This window comes from Podarcis liolepis, assembly GCF_965112155.1.
Source record: "Podarcis liolepis genome assembly, chromosome: 9".
Taxonomy (NCBI): domain Eukaryota; kingdom Metazoa; phylum Chordata; class Lepidosauria; order Squamata; family Lacertidae; genus Podarcis; species Podarcis liolepis.
The window spans coordinates 66818746-66843395 of record NC_139564.1 but is presented as its reverse complement, the minus strand read 5'-3'; the positions used below and the strand labels follow the sequence as shown (position 1 = coordinate 66843395).

General features: G+C 44.0%; 1 protein-coding gene across 8 annotated transcripts in view; it reads left to right on the top strand.

The window, feature by feature from the left end:
- Positions 1–24650, top strand: part of RBPJ (recombination signal binding protein for immunoglobulin kappa J region) — a 91342-nt gene that overhangs the window by 41521 nt on the left and 25171 nt on the right. For 2 of the 8 annotated variants that reach the window (XR_014515835.1, XM_083460021.1), the window contains exon 1: positions 5166–5266. The exons of 2 other annotated variants lie outside the window; for them this stretch is intronic. Coding sequence is in view for 1 of the 6 variants with exons in the window: in XM_083460021.1 (XP_083316147.1) it covers positions 5247–5266 (20 nt within the window). In the remaining 5 variants the exon portion in view is untranslated. Of the gene's footprint in view, positions 1–5165; positions 5267–5335; positions 5391–7937; positions 8892–9559; positions 9603–24650 lie in introns of those variants that run through there. 4 more of the 8 variants (XM_083460024.1, XM_083460023.1, XM_083460027.1 and 1 more) reach the window with 4 other exon arrangements.

The window sequence follows — 24650 nt, the reverse complement described above, 5'->3', positions numbered from 1 at the left end:
ATTACGAGTCCACTGCTCTTAACCACTACACCATACTGGTATCTGGCTTCTAAGGCACCATCCCACTGTCTTAGGGTCTCCACTCTGGATTTGTGTAGTGTTAACTCCTTAGCCTTTTCTTCTCCACAAGGTAGCAGAGGCTTAGGAGCAGAGTTTTCCTTCTCCTAGATGAGTGACCATTCCAGGTTGATGAGTTCCATCTGCCCCTTGCTTCCCCCTACAGCACATGCAGAAACCACCTTCTTGACCGTTGGACAAACTCTTGGTCTTGTCAACTCATGTCTTTGCATGCAGGGAAGTCCCCGACTCACTAAACGTTTGAGACCCATTGGAAACATTCATTCGTATGTGGGGGACTTGTAAAAGGGTAAAAGAGTATTGGGAAATGATCCATAATGAATTGAAAAAAAGTTTAAAAGTACCTTCTCAAAAAGGGACGTGGGTGCCGCTGTGGGTTAAACCACAGAGCCTAGGACTTGCCAATCAGAAGGTCGGCGGTTTGAATCCCCGCGACGGGGTGAGCTCCCGTGGCTCGGTCCCTGCTCCTGCCAACCTAGCAGTTCGAAAGCACGTCAAGGTGCAAGTAGATAAATAGGTACTGCTCCGACGGGAAGGTAAACGGCGTTTCCGTGCACTGCTCTGGTTTGCCAGAAGCGGCTTAGTCATGCTGGCCACATGACCCGGAAGCTGTATGCTGACTCCCTCGGCCAATAAAGTGAGATGAGCGCCGCAACCCCAGAGTCAGTCACGACTGGACCTAATGGTCAGGGGTCCCTTTACCTTTACCTTCCCAAAAAACTCAAGAGTCCTTCTTTTGGGGATAATTAAGGCTGAAATTCCTAGGTGTCCAAAAAGTTTATTTATGTATACTACTCCTGCGGCCCATGTTTTGTTAGCTCAAAAATGGAGAATGAGCGAGGTCCCAACCAAAGAATGGCAACTCAAGTTGACAGAATATGCACAACTCGAAGACTTAACATACAGAGTAAGAGAATAAGAAGAACATATGTTTAAAGAAGATTGTGAAACGTTTGGCAGCATTAAGATAAATTCAACAGTGTAAATAAGTTTTGATGGATGTAATAATGGAATACTGAATGGTATAGTTTTTTGTAAAATATGCAGGGATTTATGATATGTAAAATGAACCATGGAAAGAGAAAAAGGGAAGTCACTGATATCTTAAGGATGTAAAATGAGTATTTTAAAAGGACCCCTGGACGGTTCAGTCAATGGCAACTATGGAGTGCGGTGCTCATCTTGCTTTCAGGCTGAGGGAGCTGGCGTTTGTCCACAGAAAGCTTTCCGGGTCATGTGGCCAGAATGACTAAACCGCGTCTGGCACAACGGAAACACAGCAACAGAAACCAGAGTGCACAGAAAAGACGTTTACCTTCCCGCTACAGCGGTACCTATTTATCTACTTGCACTGGTGTGCTTTTAAACTGCTAGGTTGGCAGGAGCAGGGGCAAAGCAACGGGAGATCACCCTGTTGCGGGGATTCAAATCGCCAACCTTCCATCGGCAAGCACAAGAGGCTCGGTGGTTTAGACTACAGCACTACCTGCGTTCCTTACCTTTAAGCAAGTAACCAGGTTGCATACCTGCTCTGAGAGTGACTGAAAAATCCAATCACACCCAGCATAACAATAAGGCAGAATTACTACCTGCTTTTCCCATTGAGTCTCATTCAAAGAGTTAAGAGCAATGAATCCTGCATAGATGAAGCAGGAACTTTCCTTGGCAGACAAAGACTTGGGGCTTGCATCAGATTTATTTTATGTGCCCTGCAGTTTGAGAAATTCTTCCAGGGCAAATGCTTTTTTCAATAACAAGCAAACATTCAAATGAATAAATGCTAGTATTGTGTGTGTGTGTGTTGGGGTATGTGTGTAATGTTTGAAATGTATTAAGGCTGACCTATTTTTTTTCATCCTGTTTTCCTCCCAGTTGGATTTAAGACACATAAATTAAAGGCCCCTTAAAGTTATCACCTAGAGACAGTTTATGGCAAAAATCCAGAAGCCATTCATAGCTGAACTGAAGCAGCATGAGCCCAGAGGGAGGGACACATATTTTCAAAAAGAGAACTTAAAAGGATTATGGATTGTTTCATGAACTTTAAATAGAGGATTTGCAAAAGTCCATTGAATGCAGGAAATGTTCGTTGAATGGAACAAACTTCAGTAATGCAGATACGACAAAGAGTGAGAAAAACTTCATTTTATTCATTTTACATATTTACACCTCACCCGTAAATTAAAATAGAGGGAAAATCGAGGTTGGTTAGCTTGACTTAATGCCTTAAATAGGATTGGTTTTAGCACAGTTCACATATATAGGAAAAATACAAGTTTTTTCACAGACATTACACAAATTAGTGTCTTTTTTTAAAACACAAGTGCATTGATAGGGGCTTTTTGCATTCAAGTCTACTATTTTTTTAATGTATTTAAACACAAACCCACACACCTTTCACTTTCTCCTCAATTAATAGTATTAAAAGTTATTTTCTGCTGCTCTTAAGCTTGGGGAAAGTTCTCCCCAGAGAGGCTCATCTGGTGTCTTCGTTGTATATCTGTAGGTGCCAGGCTAAAACGTTTCCCTTCAACCAGACGTTCATCTGATGAACATTTATGGCTTTTTTAATGTGTTTGTGGAGCTTATTGGTTTGTTTTTGTTTTACGATATGTCCTGTGTTCTCATTTCGTATTTTTCTGTTTTGAACCGCCCCAGGGTCTTCACATGAAGGGCGGCAAACAAATCTAAAAATAATAGTAATAGCAAAGTAAAAGTCTAGTCTTTCCGCCATAAGTGGAGCCTGTTCTCTGGTAATTATATTGAGGGTCCGATGGCATGAGCATCATGACAACTAGTAGATTCTTATCTGCTGCAGCCTTCATCTGCCTTACCAGCCATTGTAATATACCACTTGTTATCTTCCACCTATCTTGCAATTGAGGACTTCTTGGATCATTCTTTGTCTAGCTCCTTCCCTTTGACCTTACCGCCTTGGGTGACCCTGCTGGGAGTAGGAGACTCCCAAGGGCTTCGCTCACAAGGGTCATAGGAACGTGCAAGCCCACTCACCACAAGAAGGTGATGATCCAGCGAGTAAGTTTGGGGTTTGGGATGGATTTTTGGAAGAAGCAATGGTTCTTCTACATCTACTTTGTTGGGATTGGTCATGTTGTGTGGATGCCTGATCATCGTCTTCCAAAGGAACTATTCTATTCCGAACTTAAAAATGGAAAGTGTAATGCTGGTGGTCAACAAAAGAGGTTTAAAGACTCTCTCAAGGCAAATCTAAAAAAATGTAGTATAAACACAGACAATTGGGAAACACTGGCTGTTAGTGCTCCAATTGGAGAACAGCCTTTACCTAGGTGTCATGGACTTTGAAGATGCTCGAACTCAAGACGAAAGGGAGAAACTTGCTAGGAGGATGGCACGTTCAGGAAACCCTCACCAAGATCAACTCGACCCGGAAACCTATTTCCCTACTGTGGAAGGACGTGTGGATCCAGAATTGGCCTCCGCAGTCACTTACAGACTCACTGTTAAGATTGTGATCATGGAAGACAATCTTACTTGCCAAGAGTGATTGCCAAAGAAGAAGATATTGAGGATCGCTCCCCACGCCCAACTGAGCTCACTCTCCCTACTGCAACCAACGAGGCTGACTTAGAGGCAATTCATCAGTGACCCAAATGATGCACAACGCATGCAGGCTTACCCAAATGTAATTAAAAACCAGTTAATCCATTTTTTAAAAAATGCACCAGGGTAGTCTGTGGTAACCTGAGGGGAGGGATGCAAAATGCAGATTTAAGAAACACACACAAAGGAGCCTTTTGTTTATTTAAGCTCCTTTTCATTGTTGGTTTCCTTCTCTCTCCTAAAACACCTCAGGCTGCTGCCTTCCTGCTCGCAATTCCTGCTCGCAATTTGGAGTCCACTCCATCCTGCCCCCCTTCATGCTGTCTGAAATGGTCCCATCTAATATAGACATGGAAGCATGGGAACAATTGTGGAACATGGATATAAAATTTACAGCATGTTATGGTCCAAGAGAAAATTATATGAAAACGATACATCGATGGTATCTAACCCCGAGTAAATGGGCAAAAAATGTATAAATCTAAATCAAACAAGTGTTGGAAATGTAAAGAGAAAAACTGTTCTTTTTATCATATGCGGTGGTCTTGTAGTAAGGTTAAAGCTTACTGGGAAATGATATATAATAAAATGAAAAGGATGTTTAAAATAATGTTTGTAAAAAAACAAACCAACCCAGAAGCTTTTCTTTTGGACATTATAGGGACAGAACTACCAAAATTGTATAAAAATTTATTTATGTATGCGACAACAGCGTCAAGAATGCGACTTGCCCCAAAATGGAAAGAAGCAGAAGTCCCTAAAAAGAATGGATACAAAAACTTATGGAATATGCAGAAATGGCAAACTTACCAGAAGAAGAATAAATCAAGATAAAATTTTTTTTTATAAAGGAATGGAAATGGTTTATGGAATATTTAGATAAATTGTAAACAGATAAGCACATTGGCAGGATTGTTGTAATAACATGCAGTTTCATTAAGAGTATATATTTAAAGAAGATAAATAAATGAGTAAATTAAGTTAATTTGGAATAAGCAGAAGATACTAAAAATAAAATTAAGGAACAGCAGAAAGATGGGGAAGGAGGTCAAGTTTTGAAATGTCAAAATGATTGTAAAATCAGTGAAATGCCATAAACCTAAAAAGTATATATATATACATATATTTTAATGAATGAATGAAATGGTCTCGCCCGCGGCCCTACGCGAATGGTTCGGTCCGTTCTCTCCCACGATGAAGCCTCTGCGCTCGCTAGGTCAGGCGTAAAGGGAATCCCCCTCCTGCCCCTCCTCCTTCCTATGACCGCCCTTCTCGCGATATCCCTTCTCCGCTTCCCTCGAACAGATCTCGCGAGTCTTCGGGCCGAGTTCCCACGCCTGTTGTGTCTGACTTCTGAGACGCGAGAGCGACACAGACCCCCGTCAGTGTGTGTGTGTGTAAGTGACGTGAGCGAGTGGGCGGGGTTTCCCGCCGCCCGCCCCCTTTCGCTCCTTTGCGGTTGCGATAAGCTTGTCCTCTCCCCCGCGTGCGCGTGCGCGCTGCTGGTTTCCGCGGGGAGGCGCGCGCGACGGCTATCTCGGCTACCTTCTCGCGAGAATAGGAGTTTTAGCGAGAGTTTGTGGAAGATGGCGCCTGTTGTGACAGGGTGAGTGCGGGGGGGGGGTGGCTCTCTCGACATAGTTCCTCAGGGGCCCGTTTCCTTCCCGTCCCTCAGCCGGCCGGCCCGGCTCTCGCCCCTCCGCCGCCCGTTCCTCGAGCTGCGGATTCGGGTGGGGTCTCCTTTCTTCTCACGGCCGCTGCCGCTTCTCCGGTTGCGGGGGAACCGGAACGGTGGTTGGTACTGGTGGTCGGTCGGTCGGTGGTTGTGGGGAGGCCGAGTCGCCTGGGCCCTCGAAGGGCCGGGGGTCCGGGTGGCGGGAAAGTCCCGCCTCGAGCCTCGTCGCTGTGGGGAAGCGCTTCTTGACGCGCGGAGCTCGTCGCTGTGGGGAGAAGCGGGGGGCTTCTGTGGGGAGAAGAGGCAAAACACCCCCACACGTGAAAACTGCCTGGTCCTGCGTGTCTCCGGCTCAGTGGTGTTAACACACCCCCCCCCAAAAAAAGGAGAGGGGGGTAAAAAGCGGTCTGGAGTAAAAGTCACTTCAGGGGCTCTGAGGAACTTGGCACGTCTGCGCGCTCTTGACTGCTTTTATTTCGGGGGTGCATCTTACCCTCTGCCTTTCTGACTTATGCAAGGAGGAATTGCATCGCGTTGCCTTGACACTTGCGTGGTGCTCGTGTTGGTGGTGCCTGGAATGAGGCGCAGCCCCCCCCTCAAGTGAGAGCTGTCACTTCAAGCCCCCACCAATGCCCTGCATGGTTAAGCTGTCCTCTTGTGTGTTGTGTTGCATTGCATAACTAACTTCCCCAGCTTCCTTGCAGTGCCTGAGGTTGTTGCGTGAAGTTGGTTGGATTGAAAGCAAAGGCTTCCGTATCTTTGCTTTGTGGTGTGTGGTTAATGGGAACGTCCCCCTAGGTGAGTTGAGCTTTGGGTCTTAGTGACATACTGAGCATGTTCCGGTTTTCCTTGAAGGGGCCCTAACTCTTACTCTCAGGGTTGTGGTTTTGAGCCCTACAGTGGGCCAAAGGTTCCTGCCTTGCAGGGGGTTGGACTCTGTGATTCTGTCTCAGAAGCTGATGATGCCTTTTTGTGTTGCTTCACGAGGCCCTCCAGGCTTTATTAAAGGTTGCTGCGGCATATCACACTTGTGCTTGACTTAAGTTATGGGTTGTCTTCTGGCAACAGCATCAGTCCATTGGGGCTTAGAGTTAGCCTTCAAGGTAGCCGGTGTCATTTAGGTCACATGATTTCATTGAAAGCAAATGCTTTTTGGTGATTGGGTAGGAATTTGTTGTATAGAGATTTCTGTTGTTCAGACATTACAGAAACAATATCCTGTTCCAAACTCAGAATGTGTCTGCAGTCTTACGCTATAATTTGCGAAGTGAAAGTATACCACCTCTATTAATTATGGAATTTACTTCTACAAAGTATCTTAAAATTAGTGCACTGATAGCTTGGTTGAAAATATCAGAAAATTCCTTCAATAAAGTCACTTTCTAACACACTTTAGTATCACAGTATGCAACTAATATGTTGCTCCCTTCCTCTCCAAAGAAAGCAGGAATTGTTTCTTACAAATTTCAAATTATTTAAGGTTTTAGGGTCGGGGTGTCAAGATGAAAATAGGCTTGGACTATTTGATTCAGCTTTTCTGTGGTTTATAGATTCTTTTTATTCTGGTCCTGTATTCAGGGTACGCTTTTTTACTGTTGAGTATCAATTGCTGCTAACATTCTGAACTGAAAAGTAGTTCCTTCTAGCTTTAGATTGTTACAAATTCCAATTGCTTGTAAGTGAAGGCAAGGTAAATGTGTTCCTCAGGATCTAGTTCTCTGCTTGAATAAGTATCGAGTATTGCACTGAACAGTTAATTATTATGATGTTAATATTCCTTAATCTATTTCTGACACAAAGTTAACATCAAAAATCTTGTGGAATATGTTCTTCTGTCAGTACATTGAAAAGTCATAAAAAGAGGAGTTACAGTATTGTAGTACCTTGCTAATTGAGAGCTATTGTTTTGTGCAGACAGAATTTAACTCCTTTCCCACCCTGTTCTTCACACTTTGGGCCTCTTCTGGCTGGATCTTAGTTGCTGCTTTATCACTGTAAAAATAACTTACATATTATTGGGCACTTTGCCATACATAATTTAATATTTTATGTAACACTTTCATTGTGCAGATGCTAGGCTGAGACCATTATTAGAGACATGGGTATCATTTTCTTAAGCAGCAGTGCAGCATATTTGGAGAAACTTTGATTGATGGGAGGCTTTGAAATTTACTTTGAAACCTAAGGAGAAATTCCATCCAGTGAAAAATAATGCATGGCAGATACACACTTAAGAGGGAGGATGGACACCAGCAGGAATATTGGGGGGGGGGGATCATTGCCATGGCTTTTATATGATGCATCTAAGGATTTAATTTGGTGATACCACATTTTTCTAGGGACATGTGTGGCTCTGTGGTCTAAACCACAGAGCCTAGGGCTTGCCAATCAGAAGGCTGGCGGTTCAAATCCCTGCAACGGGGTGAGCTCCCGTTGTTTGGTCCCAGCTCCTGCCCACCTAGCAGTTTGAAAGCATGTCAAAGTACAAGTAGATAAATAGGTGCTGCTCCGGTGGGAAGGTAAATGGCGTTTCTGTGCGCTGCTCTGGTTCGCCAGAAGTGGCTTAGTCATGCTGGCTACATGACCCGGAAGCTGTACGCCGGCTCCCTCGGCCAGTAAAGCAAGATGAGCCCCACAACCCCAGAGTCGTCCGCAACTGGACCTAACGGTCAAGGGTCCCTTTACCTTTACCTTTTTATAATCGGTGTTTGTTTGAATACTGTACCCTCTGTAAACTTGTGGAAACAACAGTGAAGAACTTGGACAGGTTGCAGAGAGAAGAGGGACATTTGGAAGCTTAGAAAACCGCTTTGCAATGTGGGGTTCCTGGGGCAAAATATTCCTAGGGCAACTGTACCCTATAAAGCAAGGGTGGGCCGAAGGTAGATCAAGATCTACTGGTAGATCTACTGATTGTCAGGGTTTTGTACTTTCAGTTGTTTAACAGTACCACCAAAAATTAGTTTCTTTGCTAAATTAAGACTGCTGAAATAAATAAAAGTAACCGGGAATGTATTTTTGCAGGAAAGGGTTAAAATATCAATTTTGTTTTTGACTGAAAACCATTGCCTAGGTTTAGAATGTGTTCAGAAGCATCCCCCTATTTTTTTTAAAAAAAACAGCCCTATGTCTCTCTTGAGTAGATCTTGTGGCACTAACAGAGAACAAAGTAGACCCAACAAACCTCAAGTCTGTCCACTCCTGCTCTAAAGTATTTGAAGACATGGTATACTTGAGGATGGACTCTTCTGTGTTCCTTTTCTAGTGGCCCACCAGTCATTTATCAGCAAAGAAACAGCTTCCTCAGTGGAAGGGGATTTGGAAGCAAAGAAATAATATGAGAGTGCAAGTATTACTTCTCCTTGCCTGTATCTGTCATCAGGCAAGTTGACTACATGCCCCAAATAAAAGTACAACTTGTGCATATATACAGGTAGAGGGGGTGACAGCACACAGAGATGAAGGGCACTGGACTCTGTCAATTGTGCTTGAAGAGTTAACACCTGAAAGAGTAACCAGATTTCTAAATAGCCCAAGTGACGGAAGTTTGATACTGGTAAGCTTCTAAGAGACTGCTTAGAACAAAAAATTATAGCTGTAAACTTGTGATGTGTTGTTTGTAAAAGTTGCCTCTCTGATCAGAATACTGTATTGAATTGGTTTACTTCCCTCCAAATAAATCTTGACTTGGTTCAGTTTTTTTAAAAAGGCATTGGTTTCTTCTTATTTACTTAACTAATTTATAGGCCACTTAATCCTTTACACATCTATATGAAACTCATACAAAAATGTCTCAAAGTTTTTTAGAGACTGCCAAGTTTGTGGAATAGATAGTGGTTTGTAGCCTTTTAAGTATTGACCCACATTTGTAAAAATGTCTTACATGGCAAATATGAATTCCCTTTGTGTGAAGAGATAAGAAGGCTTCTATAATCTGGATCAGTAGTTCTGTGTTTTCTCAGGCTGTTGATACATCACAGATTACTTATACTGCCATGTGGAGGCAAGCAGGTAGGCTTGTAATTCTTGTGGGGTTGTTTGCGAGCCTTTATAATGGTTTGTGTCCAGTGTATCTAAGAAATATCCTCCTTCCTTATGTTCTGTCTTGCACACCAAGATTTATCAAGAATATTTTACTGACTGAATTAATTTTGTGCCATGGAATCAGGGTGTTTATAAAGAGTTTCATTGCTTGACTCATAACTAGGAATCTCTTCTTCCTAGACATTTATTGGAGCCTAAACTGAGGATTTTTCAGAAATACTAAGTAAGTCTTCATCATTATTGTGTCTGCTATTTGATAGTTGAGTTTAGGTAGCACAGATCTTATTTGCATGTATTTTCTTTCTGTTATAAAACCCCATTACAAGTTGAATTGACTGTGAATTACGTTTGGCTACCCACTGAGATTTGTAGTTCGTCATGCTAAAAATGTGAATAAACAAATAAGCACCTCTGTTTTTTATTCAAAGGGAATGGTTAGGAAATTGGCTGTACAGTACTACAAGTGTTGATTACTTGGTATTTTATTGTGTTAGGTACTGTAAAGCTATTGAATATATTCCTGAATATAATAATAGTAAAACAAATGAATGAAATAAGATGATGTGCTAAAGAGTGGATTTGATAGCAGCAGTAGTTGTGGGATCCACAGTATAAACTTACTACCAAACTTATTACCTTTTCTGTCTTCAAATGTAGATAATTTTTATCACTGAAAAATATGATAGTATTACCTGTTTGCTTCTGCATTTGGAACAAAACCTTGTGAACAAAAATATATTTACACAATCCTTTGAAATTCTGACCTTAAATCTTCTTCCCAGTAGCATAAGTCATGAGCCATTGCTTTGACAGTTAATTTGGTATAGGCTTCCCTCCCCACTTTCTATTAAACAGTACAGAATGGGGAGGAATTAGCAAAAGCGGGAGAATGGGTTTATGGCTGATCTAGTGTGGCTTTAGAAAAAATAACTGAACTATTGTCAAATGAAGTAGATTCAGTTCCCCACTGAAGCTGGGTAAGCTTTATATGCATCTTACAGGTTATCATCAGTGTTAGAGACTGAGATATGAAAGCTAGCAGCTGAATGGCACCTTAAACCTAGGTTATGGGCGCAACAATGGAATGTCTAGGCACACTTCTTTTACAACAAGAATACAAAGCAGAAAATGAATGAACAGCTAAAATCTTAATATTCATTTTTCACACGCTCTAGTCCTGATCTGAAGACTGCAAAAAAGAAAGCCATGCTTCCCCTGTCCACCCCACTAATATTCTTAAGAGGGTCTCTTCTATAGTCTTCAGAGAGTGACTGGAAGTGGGGAAGCAGAAAAAGATCCTCCTTTCCTTCCACTCTGCAGTTTTAATCTGAAATCTTAGGCACAGTACTGTGCCCAAAGCTCAGAAACTGCTCACGCTAATGAAATTCCTTGTCGCAAAATGTGCCTAGAACGCTGGTTATCATGATATTCTTTTTAGAAAGTTCTTTATGAACTAATATTTATTAAATGCTGTAAAAACTAGGAAGCGTTATAAGGAAAGCTTTCCTGAGGGAATAGAGAACAGAACAGACTGTTAGAGTACCTGATTAAAGAGCAGGTATGAATGGAGCAGGCAAGAGTGTATATGTATGCTTTTCATTAGCATCTGAGAAGCAAGGTGGCAACTGTTGGAACAAAGTTTTTGAACTCAAGTGATACACATCCTTGTGTATTGTTGCACATCATCTCGGGCACTTAAAAGTGGATTGGTAATTCATAAACACAATTAACATCACCTTGCCTGTTCTGCTGCTTCTAGTTATTGTTGTCATTGGTGATTTAGATTGGCAGGTGTTGTCATAATGAACTATTATTTCTTTTGTCTTGTTCTTTGGATTGGTAATCTTAGTTGGTGACTAGAGACTAGGTTTTGTAACCTGCTATGGAAAGCTCTTCAGTGTTTGACTTAAATAGCTTCTGGAATGCTCAGGCAGGTTACACCACATAAAACCGGCAGGAAACATGCTCTCTCTAATGTACTGTTCAGAATTTGTACTAATAAATGTATTCACCATTGTGAAGCAATCCTTAAAAAAATTACTCTTCTGTATTGCCTTGTGCCATGTTGAAGTAGTGATCACTCTAATACACTGGGGCAAGAAGTATGCTTATAAGTATAAAGTTCACAAGCTATTTACAGCTTTTTAATTTAAAACCATCACTTTAAAACGTGCCTGTTGTGTGTCTTTGAAGAAGTGTGTTAGCTAATTGGGATCCTGAAACATTCCATTATATGTACAACATTGATATTACTTTATGTTGCAGGAGTGGAAATATGCGCAAGAGCTAAGACACCTTAGGATTTTGGTCATAATTGGATGGCAGAACCTGGATGTCAACTCTGAATTACTGATTATTACATTGCTCTGTTTTTAAATACAAGCTGTAGAAATTAGAGGGTTCCAGGTGTGTACCTGGGATGGTACACACCAATCCATTAAAATAACACTTTAACACAAGAAAACCATAAAACCAAAAATATGCATAGAACAAGGATCAGAATATCCGGAGGTTACTAAAAATATAATAATTCAGCAACAGCCTAGCTCTTTGAGTAATCATTTCTATAAGCCTAAGAATACTAATGCATCACAATATGATGCCTAAAATTAGCTAGCATAAGGAACAATCTTATCCCCATGGAGAAGGAATTCCATATCTTTTGTGCCACAACAGATAGGCCTGTTCTTCATAACTACACTGCAGAAAATAGCTGTAAATAGAACTATTGGGTAGGGTCTCTTCCAGATCTTAAGCCATTGGTTGGTAGGTACTAGGGGAGCTGTATAGAATTTTATAGACAAATGTTAGTACCTTAAATTTGACTCAGTAGCAAATAGGCAGACAGTTCAGGTAGCAAATACCGTATTTTTCGTCCCATAGGATGCTCCGCCCCATAGGACGCACCTAGTTTTTTTTGGGGGGGGAATAAAGGAAAAAATGTTTTCCTTTATTTCTCCCCCAAAACCAGGTCGGGGAACAGCGGGATGGCGGCGCTGCGCCTCCCCGCTGTCCCCCAAGCTTGTGGGGCTGGCCGATGTCTGCCCGGCGCGAGGGGCGCTCTGCTTCAGGGCGCGCCGCGCGCTGGGCAGCAAGCTGCTATCTGCGGGAACTCCCGCAGGGCTCCCCATGCTGCGGATGTCTGCCCGGCGCACCGACCCCTCTCGCTCTCCAAGCTTCAGCAAAAGCCTGTATTCGCCCCATAGGACGCACACAGATTTCCCATTCATTTTTGGAGCGGGAAAAGTGTGTCCTATAGGGCGAAAAATACGGTAGTTCAGGTAGCAAATAGGCAGTCAGCAGCCTCCTCTGCACCACCTGCAGCTTTTGGACAGACTTCAAGGAAAGTCTCACAAATAGCACATTGCAGTAGCTTAAATGAGAGGTTACCAGAGCATGTATTTACATAGGTGAGCTATCAAGGTCCAGGAACAACTGTAGCTGGTGAACAAGTCAGAACTGAACATACACAGTCCTTGCCATCTGGGCTTCAAGGACATATGCAGTCCTTGACGCTATCTGGGCTTCAAGTGATAGCAGTGTTTTGCCAATAGCTATTTACCTGCTCCTTCAGGGTGAGTACAACTCAATCCAGAAAGGGCACTCTACCCAACTCCAGATGCGGGTGGCGCTGTGGTCTAAACCACTGAGCCTCTTGGGATTGCTGATCAGAAAGTCGGTGGTTCGAATCCCCGCGACAGGGTGTGCTCCCGTTTCTTTGTCACAGCTCCCACCAACCCAGCAGTTCGAAAGCACACCAGTGCAAGTAGATAAATAGGTACCTCTGCGGTGGGAAGGTAAACAGCATTTTCGTGTGCTCTGGTTTCCGTCATGGTGTTCCGTTGCGCCAGAAGTGATTTAGTCCTGCTGGCCACATGACCTGGAAAGCTGTCTGTGGACAAACGCCTGTTCCCTCAGCCTGAAAACGAGATGAGCGCCACAACCCCATAGTCACCTTTGACTGGACTTAACCGTCCAGGGGTCCTTTACCTTTATGTTTTTACTGATGACATAGTACTTCAGAACCCGGGATGACAAACTTTAAAAAGCATTGGGGACAAAATAGTACTTTATGGAACCCCACAGCACAAGTGCTGGGGAGCTGAGCTGCTACAGTCTGGTACTGATCCTGCAGATAAGAAGAGTAGAGCCCTGTATTGTGGTGCCTCCAGCTCCTAATCCACAGAACTCATTCCAGTCAATATTATGGTTGGTTCTTGCAAAATCTGATGAGAAGTCAAGGAGAACTAGCATGGTCTCACTCTTCTGATAAAAAGGTCACCAATCGGGGTGACCGAGGCCATTTCCATGCTGAACCTAGGCCTGAAGCCAGAATGAAATGGGTCTAGATCAGTGTTTCCCAACCTTTTTTGGGCAAAGGCACACTTGTTTCATGAAAAAAATCTTGAGGCACACCACCATGCCAGATGGGGAAAGGTCACTTTTTACTTATGTAAAAAAAAAAAAAAAAATAGTAACAGCATAGAAGGTAATGGTAGATGACTGTTAGGGTCTCCCCCCAAATGCAGAATTCTATTAATATCTTCCTTAGCGAGCCGCGTTAACCCCTGTAATGCTTTCTATAGAGTAAGCATACGGGACACTGGGGGATGTGGAACCAAGGGGGCAGTGGGCCAAAAGAGTTCGGGATCTACTGCTTTAAACAGAAATAAGAGCCAGTGAGTTCTTCCTTTTTTAAAGTATCGTTTCAGCGGGGACAGCAGTCCGGATTTCCAAAAAGTGGCGCTTTTTTGCGTCTGAGCAAAGAAGAGAGAGAGGGGGAAACAAGAGAGACAGATTGATTTGTGGCTGCGCAAAGGGGGGAGGAGCCCAGGAGTAAAAGTAGGAAGGACGAAGGGAGGGGAAAGGAAAGTTAATAGAAGGAAAGGCGGGTGGGAGAGAAAGAGAAAGAAAGAGGGAAGGAAAGGGGGAAGAGAAGTGGAAAGGAGGGAGACCGAGGCGGGGGAGAAGCGTCTGGAGAGTTGCTCCGAAGTTTGGGGGGCCGCGGGGGTGGGCGCGCGTCCCAGGAGGCGGAGGCCAGCCCGGGCTGGGAGCCGCGCCGTGGCCCGGGGGCGGTAGGCGGACCGCGGCTGCTAGGATGTGGAAAGGGGACGGCGGCGCAGGGGGAGGAGACCCGCACGGCTAGGGCAGCGCGCAGGGGGAGGGGAGCGGGCCGGAGGCGGGCGAGGGGGGCCGCGATCCCGCGCGCCGCGAACATGGCCTCCTTCCCCGCAGGCCCCGCCGAGCCCCCCGCCGGAGGAGAGCAGAGGCAGGAGGAGGAGGACGAAGGTGCTGCCGAGGAGGCGCGCCAACTTCTGCCAACTTCGGCGCCCGCCCCGTCGCCGCAGGCTCCTCCCGGCCGAGAGCCAGAGGACGGTGGCGGAGCAGGAGGAGGAGGATCGGGTTTGGCGACGGCTGCTGCGTCCTCTCCAAGCGCGGGGCTGGCCTCCGCCGCGCCCGATCCTCCGCGCTCGCCACGCTTCTCGGCGGAGCAGGTCTCGTGCGTGTTCGAGGCGCTGCTGCAGGCGGGCGACCCCGGCCGGCTGGGCCGCTTCCTGGGCTCGCTGCCGCCCGACGCCGAGGCGCCGTGCCTGGAGGCGCAGGCGGGCGAGAGCCTGGCCAAGGCGCGCGTGCTGCTGGCCTTCCAGCGCGGCGACTTCGCCGAGCTCTACCACCTGGTGCAGAGCCGGCGATGGGATGTGGGAGGGAGCTCGCTCGCCGCCCCGCGTGTGCCTATGTGGGGCACGTTACAGCCCCGTGACGTCAGCGCCACGCAGGCAGCCAGGCAGGCAGACGGCGAGAGCCCCGCGCTGGGCGGCCTCTCCTCGCCGCCCCGCCTCTCGCCGCCCGACTCGCCCGCCTCCCTCCCACGGCACACCAGGCAACGTCTTGCGGCACACTAGTGTGCCGCGGAACACCGGTTGGGAAACACTGGTCTAGATCAGTGTTTCCCAACCGGTGTTCCGCGGCACACTAGTGTGCCGTGAGAGGTTGGCTGGTGTGCCGTGGGAGGGAGGCGGGCGACTCGGGCGGTGAGAGGCGGCGGCGGCGAGGATCCGCGTCGAGCCGGGGGCGGCTCCGCGGTGGTGGTGCCGAGGTTTCTCTCTCCATTCTCCCCTCACACACACACACAGGAAGATCAGCTGACAGGACCCAGCCAATGGGGCGGCGGCGGGGCAGCACGTGCAAAAGGGAGGAGCGCGAGACAGCGGACGAGGAGGAGGCCGGCATGTCCGGGCAGCAGCAGCAACAACAGCAGCAGCAACTCCCGGCGACGGCTCCTCAAGCCCCGGGCAACCCTACTCCCTCACCGGCCTCGGCCGCCCTCCTGCTCCACCCGCCGCCGCCGGCCACCTCGGCCCCGCCGCCGCCCCCTCCTCCGCCCGCTATTGCCGCCACCACCACAACAGCCGCCGCTGCCTCAGCTGCCGCCGTCCCTCAGTCCCTCACTTTGCTGCGCTGCCTCCTCCCCCCCCACCCCCAAAGCTTGGAGGTTGCCCGGCAAGGGGGAGGGGAAAAAATTGAAAACTTTCACTTTCGTGCGTCCCTCCCGGCGTGACGCTGCGCGCTGACGTCACGGGGCTGTAATGGTGGTGTGCCGCGAGATTTTTTTCTTCAAACAAGTGTGCCTTTGCCCAAAAAAGGTTGGGAAACACTGGTCTAGATAAACTGCTTCATCCAGACACACCTGGGACTGACTAATCACTACCTTCTCAATCATCTTTCTCCCATAAAGGGCATTTTTGACTGTGTGGTAGTTACCTAATATCACTATATCCATGTAGGACCTCCTGAGAAGGAGCCTCACCATCTCCAGAGCAATTGGCTGCACCCTCTTCATCACAGAGAATCAATCACTCCTTAGACCCACTCTCAAGTTGTTCCTGGGTGGCTTTTATTTGCCATAATGGACTTAATTTTTTCAAATTGCTACTGTCTTCATGTCCTAAGAGGCCTTGGAGTGACTAACAATAAATTTATTTATTTTTAAATACTATTCTGAAAGTGCTAGGAAAATATAATCATTTCTGTAGTGGGATCTTGAAGAATAAGTTAAACAGGCTTAGGTTGAAATAATTTTTGGTTTTTATTGGAGCTTGCTTTTGCTGATATTCTGTCTTCCTTTGGTGTCTAAGCTCCCCCATCTGGCAACACATTGCACTTTTCTTGGCTTTCTGCATCTGACAGTGGTTGGTAGCAAATTCCTTTCTATAATATTACATTACTGCACCACCACGACCACAGGAAACCTGTTAGGTTTCCAAGCACTTTTAAGAGCTTAGTGAAATATTTGGATTCGGGTTAGAGGATGAGCTGCTCCAGTGCTGGATTAGTCATGCAGCAAGGTGAAATGACCTGCTTCAGGTGGTACTGGGGAGGTCGCAGGTAGATGAAGTCAGGAATTACTGTCTGTCTGGTTCAGAATTTTTTGTTTAAAGTATTGGTCCTAGAATGGGGCCTGTGTCTGGATAGCTCAGTTGGTTAAAGCGTGGTACTGATACAGTGGTACCTCTGGTTACGTACTTAATTCGTTCCGGAGGTCCATTCTTAACCTGAAACTGTTCTTAACCTGAAGCACCACTTTAGCTAATGGGGCCTCCGCTGCTGCTGCTGCGCCGCCGGAGCCCGATTTCTGTTCTCATCCTGAAGCAAAGTTCTTAACCCGAGGTACTATTTCTTGGTTAGTGGAGTCTGTAACCTGAAGCATATGTAACCTGAAACGTATATAACCCGAGGTACCACTGTACTGTAATGCCACGGTTGCAGGTTTTATCCCTGTATGGGACAGCTGTATGTTACTACATGGCAGGGGGTTGGACTACATGATCCTCAGGATCCCTTCCAACTCTATGATTGTATGATTCTTTGATTTCCAATTAATTTCAGCCAGCAACATGTGTTAAGACTTCCCTGGACAGCTGGCGTTTTGTTTTTAGACAGGAATTCCCTTCCTGTCTGTCTGGGTTGACATTAACCCCTCATTCAGATAGAGACATGTGCTGTCTTGTTCCAGCTGTACTTAGTGACTGCTTGTTGCTATGCAATTCCTGGGTTTCCAGTCAGCTGGGTACAGCAACAAGGTGTAGGAAGCAGGTGATTAACAGCTGATCAGAATGGTGCACTGCGCCCAGGGAGGGAAGGGTAGGGTTGAGCACAAGTGCCACCCCATTTCTGTGCTCCATTGAAAATGGTGAATTTTGTGGAAACATTTCAGCTGCTGTGGATCCTTTTTCTTTAGCTTAAAAAAACTTTGCAGCTACAAGTTGCTACAAGTGGAGCTCCTCTCAGTAGCTGGCATGGGGCGGCTGCTAGTTTCCTTCTTCAGAAAGTCCTAGATGCATTAGCCACTTGCTTATTTGTGAAAGCTTGTCCCCCCCCCCCCCCGAAATTCCTAGAATGATACTGCATTCAGGAAAGTTGGGGGAAGCGTGTTGACAGGTGGGGGTGGGGGTGGGGGAAGCTAAAGAGAAGAGCTCTGATATTGCCACTGTTTTTACACAATATTTTGAATGAATTTAGAATTACTGAGCATGGCATGTCATTATTGGTCCATTTACCTTTATGTGCTAAAGGCTGTTACCTACAGCGAAAGTTGAATATGGGAAAATAAGTAATGTCATTTTAAACATTTCTGGCATTTAAAAATATTTATCTGGTTGAACAACATGGATTAGAAATTAATGAAATTATTGTCGGATATATTGCTTTGCTTGTACAAGTACTACCACTTCAGACCAATTTTAATTATTTCACTCAAACATTCATTTACTTTTTTGGGTCATGGGTTGAGTGTAGATGAATTATTTGATTAACTCGGGTGCTTTGTCTTGAAAAAAATGTAATTGTTTCTGGTTGGAGCAGTGTGCGCTCTCTGCCTTGGGCTGAATTGTAGCATGAATGAGGTGGCAAAGCTTTTGGAGTTCACTGGAACTTCTACTGCCACTTTTTAAAAAATTAAAGTAGTTATTGGAGTGATTCACTGGGTGCTTTGTCTAGGATTAAATTCCTTTTTCATCTGCTGGATTTTGTTGCTGTTTTACCAAGATGTGGGTGAGTGAGCTGAATGGAGTTGCTCTCTCTCAGTTCTGGTCTTCTGGGTGCTTGTTTCAGAATCAGCATAGATTAGAGGGTTGGGGAGAAGCAGTTGCTGTCTTCTACAAGAATTCTGCCTCTCCAGTCTTCCTGTTGGCTTTGAGTGCCAGTTTTGAGTGTTCATATATTATGTTACATACTCAGGAAACATTAGAATCCTATTAGAATATCACCCACTCCACTGCTCACCAGTCTCTTTAGCTGAGCTGGGAGTCATAGTCTCAGATTTGGGGTTGAGGACTGCTGGGATGATTGCCCTGGGGGGGAGCTCAGCACCCATGCTAAGTGCTTTGTCTATGGTGGCTGAAAAATTCATGAGTGCCATGACAGTTGTGGGGCTGTTACAACATGTCATCAGCCTAACACATCCTGGACAGAAGGATGGTGGTCTAAAGGTGGATTTTATATTGACTCCCTTGTTATGACTGGACCACATTCTGTGGAGGTTTAGCTTGTTGCTTTATCCCTTCCATGGTTGGAGGAACCTATTAGAATAGTCAATCCCAGAGACTAATGGATTCTGAGGGATTTTCAGCTAGTGTGGCTGGTATTTTTGTCAGAGTCCTGATTACTTTCTGGAATATAGATGGAGGACTTGGGCAGTTAGCATAATCGCTCCCAAGTGCCCTTTTGCAAGGAGCAGAGCCCATTAAGCTCCTTAGTATACACCTGAGCTGAGGGCAGGGAAGCAGTTTGGGTGACAGCAAGAATGCAGATGGAGAAGGACTAATAAGTTCAATCAGACAAAAACAAGAGCACATTATCTATTTGCCTATTCTGTGTCATGAAGGAGGTGAAGAAGCAGTTTTTGTCCACCACTAGTGAAGCACTTCCAAGTGTTTTGGGGCCCTTTGCAACCTGGACATCCCTTGGAGGCACACTGCATCATGTTTGCTAAGCACTTTGAGGACATTCATCACATCACTGATGCCAATATTATTGCAGATCAATCAGCTCAGTTATCTAGGCCAACTAGTTCAGGTTTATTGGGTGACTTTTGATTTTGTGAGACATACAGATGTGAATCCAGGGTATAGTAGGCAAAAGACAATTGTGGTTAAGACAGTGAGATTGGAGCTAGGTTCTTCCTGCCACCTCTGCCAGTGGTAAAATAATGTAAACAACAACAAAGTTGCTGCAGCTGTTAAAGGTTTGAAAAAAAAACCACCTCTCTCATTGGCGGTTACTTTGCTGTATATCTCTTAAAACCTGGGGGAATGCTTCTCCATTTCACCACTAGTGAATGGGACTTCAAAATTTGGGGGGCATTTGGGCTCAAGCGTACACTGCATATTACTAAAACCATAAATAATACACCTTTTTGAGATAGGGAAGCATGTGTAAGACTTTTTTATTTTGAATTTTTAGTTACCATTTGTTAAGACAAAAAGACAATTGCTAATCTTTCCATTCCCTTTTGCAGTAATTTTAAAACTATTCTGCATTTGATTAACCTTTTCCCATGTTGCCATGCCTGCTGCAGAATATTTAAGTTTTGTAGAAGATCACAGGTGCACGATCAATTCCACTGGGGCACTTTAGACGTTACCACCACATGTTGTGAACTCTTTGGCAAATTTCTAAATGCCAGGCAGAGGAAAAAGTGACTTCTCTAAAGCACGAGTGAATGCCTTTGAATATGTAGCATTAGAAATAAATTGGACCATGGGAGAAAAAATAAACACACCATCGTAAATAAAGGTGAAAAGCACACTACTATTGCATTGATGTTCTCCAGCAAAACAGCAGCCATTTACGTAAATGGAGCCTTGGACTTTTCAACTTGTTTGTAGTAAGAGTAAAAGTTTGCTGGGGCATGGCGGTTGTTGTCCTTTTGTCTTTACATAGTGCCGTGATGTGACATTTTGCCTGTCCATGAACTTCTAAAATGACTGAGGTGACATGGTCATAGAAAGGTTAGTGCAGTTTAATAGAAATGGTAGTGGATCTTATGATAGACATGGGCATGTAGTCCAATTTTTTAAATTTTTTTGTGGTTTAAATGAGACAGAGAGCTTTCTCTCTCAGTATGTGTAGTATTTGATTAATATCACACAACAGTGAACTCTTGACTTTCACTTGAAACCACAAAGAAATGATGAAAAGACATCTTTACAAGCCATGCACAAAAATGCCTTTTGAAATAAAGGCCTTACTGTTGATCATCACTCTTGTTTTCTCATATTAACAATGTTCAAACTGCTATATTCATTCTATGGTTATTTGATTTACACATGGAAAATGAAATACAGTGGTGCCCCGCAAGACGAATGCCTCGCAAGACGGAAAACCCGCTAGACGAAAGGGTTTTCCGTTTTGGAGGTGTTTTGCAAAACGAATTTCCTGTGGGCTTGCTTCGCAAGACGAAAATGTCTTGCAAGTTCCTGCGGAAGAGACTCGTGGAACGGATTCTTTTCGTCTTGCGAGGCACCACTGTAAGGGGTGGAAATTTAAAATGCAAAAATGATTTTTAAATTCTTGGCATCCTTCTGTCTCAAGAGGCAATGGAGTTCGCCTCCAGGGGTGAAGTCAAATTACTGTGTTACCAGCACTAAAGTGACCTCCAAGGGGTGCAAGCATGGGCAGTATGTATGGAGGTCCTGGCCTCGCTGATGTGGTCTAAAGGAAAGCAGATCAATGTGTTTGGCACCAACTTGGCTCTGTAGTTGCCAGAAATAGGGCTACAAGATGCCATCCAGCCATCTTGGAGACTGTTCTCCAGATTAGTGTAGGGTTTACAATTGTTGTTGTTGTTGTTGTTATTATTATTATTATTATTATTATTATTATTATTATTATTATTATCCTTTTCTTTTCTCGGAAGATATCCTGCAAGGCAGCGGACGTTTAGGATCAGAGTTTTCCATCTCCTAGATGGGCTACCTTCCCAGTCTGGCAAGCCCCACCTGCCCCTCACTTCCCTCATTCAAAAAATGCCTTCTTGACCATTGGACCCACTGTTCGGTCTTGTCTGCTCAGTTCACCAGAGTCTGTCTTTACATGCAGGGAAAGATCCTATCTGAGGGTTTGAGACCCATTGGTTACCCTCACCTGGTTTAGCTGGCCAGTTGGAGCCGTTTCCTGGGGTATAGTTACTCTTGCATACTGAGAGCTTCTAGGAGCCACAGGTGGTGATGATGATGATGATAATTTAAAAAAATTATACCCCGCCCATCTGGCTGGATTTCCCCAGCCACTCTGGGTGGCTTCCAACAAAATATTAAAATACAGTAGTCGGTCAAACATTAAAAGCTTCCCTAAACAGGGCTGCCTTCAGCTGTCTTCTAAAAGTCTGGAATACTGTAGTTGTTTTTCTCTTTGACATCTGGTGGGAGGGCATTCCACAGGATGGGTGCCACTACCGAGAAGGCCCTCTGCCTGGTTCCCTGTAACTTGGCTTCTCACAGCGAGAGAACCACCAGAAGGCCCTTGGCACTGGACCTCAGTATCCGGACAGAACAATGGAGGTGAGAGCTGAGTGCAGAGTGGGGACCAAAAGTATACAAACTACCCACTTTTCCGCTTACTGATTTTAAGTATACATTGAGTAAAGCAGGTGGATGGACACAATGTTATTTGATTAGATATGCCTTGCTATCGTTTTCCCAAGGCGTTTAAGTAGAATGCATTAGGTTCACAATCCCCTTTCCCATTTTATCTTACATAATTTCTATGAGGTATTGAGGAATAAGTTGCTCAAGGCCACCAATGAACTTCATGGCTGAACAGAGATTTGAATCCAGATATTCCCACATTAAAAACATTAAAAATTGTCCACTATATTGCAGTGGTTACACAGAAAAGAGTAATCTTATGATAAAGTCAGCTATCCTGGAATATTGAAAATAAGGATGCAGCTTAGAGAAAGATTTCTGAAATACTTTGTCTTGATTTATTTTGTTTCTAATCTTCAAATTTGTCCAGCTTTTCTATTTAAGCTTGCTTTCTTCTTTTTTAAAAAAAAACTGTTTATGGAAATTAATTTCAACTGATTAGTTGCATTGTATCAACAATTTCCAGAAGATTTCCTAATAACCAGGGTAGATGTTATATTTTTCTAGTCCTGGAATTATTCTTGTAAATTTTGTCTCAGATATACATGTTCGACCCACAAAACTGAACATAACTGTCTGTGTATGCAACCTGTTGTTTTCTGGGGCTGAAATAGCAGTGGTGGAAGATCAGGTTAGCTTATCCGTATTGTTCAAGTCTGATTTATGTAGATAAAATATAAAATATATGTATGGGTGGGATATGAAACCTCTCAAGAGGTCAACAAATTTTGGGGAAGCTTCAAGCTGGGAAAGAAGGGATAGTTCCCAATTGGAACTGAACAGGGGAATGAAAATATTCCTGAAATTTCCCTGAGATGCAGAAACTATGTCTGTTTTAAGTTTTTAAAATACTGTGAAAAATGGGGTTCAGGTTGTTCTTGCTTGCCTACTGCATGTCAAGCATGACGTAAGACTTTGGTTATATGCACCTCGCCTGTAATAATATATTTTGTCATTGTTATATATTTGCAAATGCTTGTGTCACATGTGATGTTATACGTGTAGGAGGCATTTACATGATATCTGAACTCATTACCACACTTCATATGCTCTCTATATGAAACGTGGCATGTTAATGAGCATAATACAGTTACCATTTAAGTATGGTTGTGTGAATCAGTCCTATGCATCTTTGCAGTGCCCTGTTTGAAGTGACTTGCGGTGAAATATGCAAACAGTATCAATCAATAATTTCTGGAATCCTTTTACTAAGAATCTTTCCAATGCAGTCATTATTTTGCCGTCTAGGTTTTGCAGCTTTCCATTCAGAGGGTGTAATTTCCTGGTGTTGGCTTTTAATATCCAAAAAACAAAGGCACTGGTGTTCATCAAAATACAACTCTTCATTCATTTATTTTTCACAAAGCAGCTAAAGGAGGAGGCAAAGGCAGAGGGTGAAGAAAGAGCTGTGAGTGGAGAGGGCCCCTTTCTCCGTCCTTTGGACCCCCTGGGAATCTCAGCAAACTTTCTGCACCTAGAACTGGGTGCAGCTGAATAGGACACAGTTGTGGGCAGCCTAAGGAACTGCCATCCACCTTGGGCCTGCCTGTAAAAAGCAAGTCTAGAGTAAGAGACTAGGGTGATGTCTGCTGTTTGCAGGAACTCTTCTCATTGTGAGACTTTTGTGGGTGAGCTGAAAGTTTCTTTAGACCCTTGGTAAAAACTGGGGGGATGGTTGTATCAGAAGGAAAATGAATTGATACTGATTTTTATATATTGGCAACTTTTTATTAATGTAACTTAAAATATGTAACTCTATTCTTATAATGTTTTGTTTAAATTGTCTGTTGTTGCTTCTTTTTTGTACACTGTTTAGAGATGACAAAGATACTTTCCAGATTACTTGTGTATTCAGGCGACCAAGTTGGAAAGCTTTGGTGAACTGGAAATTTATTTAGGTCATCTGTTTGTCACAATGAGTAGGTGAGGTAGCCAAAATATTTGGACTGATTTTTAACTCAGTCAGAACTGTTTGCAAGAAATTATCAAAAATGCAAACATTATAGAAGTACGTTTTAACACAGCTGGTCTCTAGCACACAGGACTGCAAGTTGTAGAACTAAGTTCTGTCAATATGTTGAGCTGGTGTATGTCTGCATATTGTATGCATATATAGATTATTTCACCACAGATAATTTTTGGAGTTTCGTGGTATTTAAGTACATAGGAATCCTAGGATACGAGTAACAGATTAATTGGTAGGATACATATTATTTATATAAAGATAATTGAATTTACACTTTATTTTCCCAATTTTTACTTGGTTAAGAAAATGTCAGGAAATTGATCAGTTCATTATGCATGAAAATGGAGGAGTCATTAAAATTGCTAATTTAAGAGAGTTCTAGTTTTAATTTATGTAGTTGATTAGAACTGCATTATTTGTCTTGGTTGTCAAAAATCTGAATTATGAACTGATTTATTAGAATTAACGATGTCTATATAAAGCTCAGAGACAAATAGGTGATTGAAATATGACCCAAAAGGTAGAAATAACTGTCTAAGAGGATCATCAAGGGAAAACTTTCAACAGAGTACAATCTTATTATTATTAAATTAAAAGCTTCCAAGGCCAGAGCCCCTTAGGAGATGTTGAAGAGAGAGAAAAGGTGTGGAAGAATAGT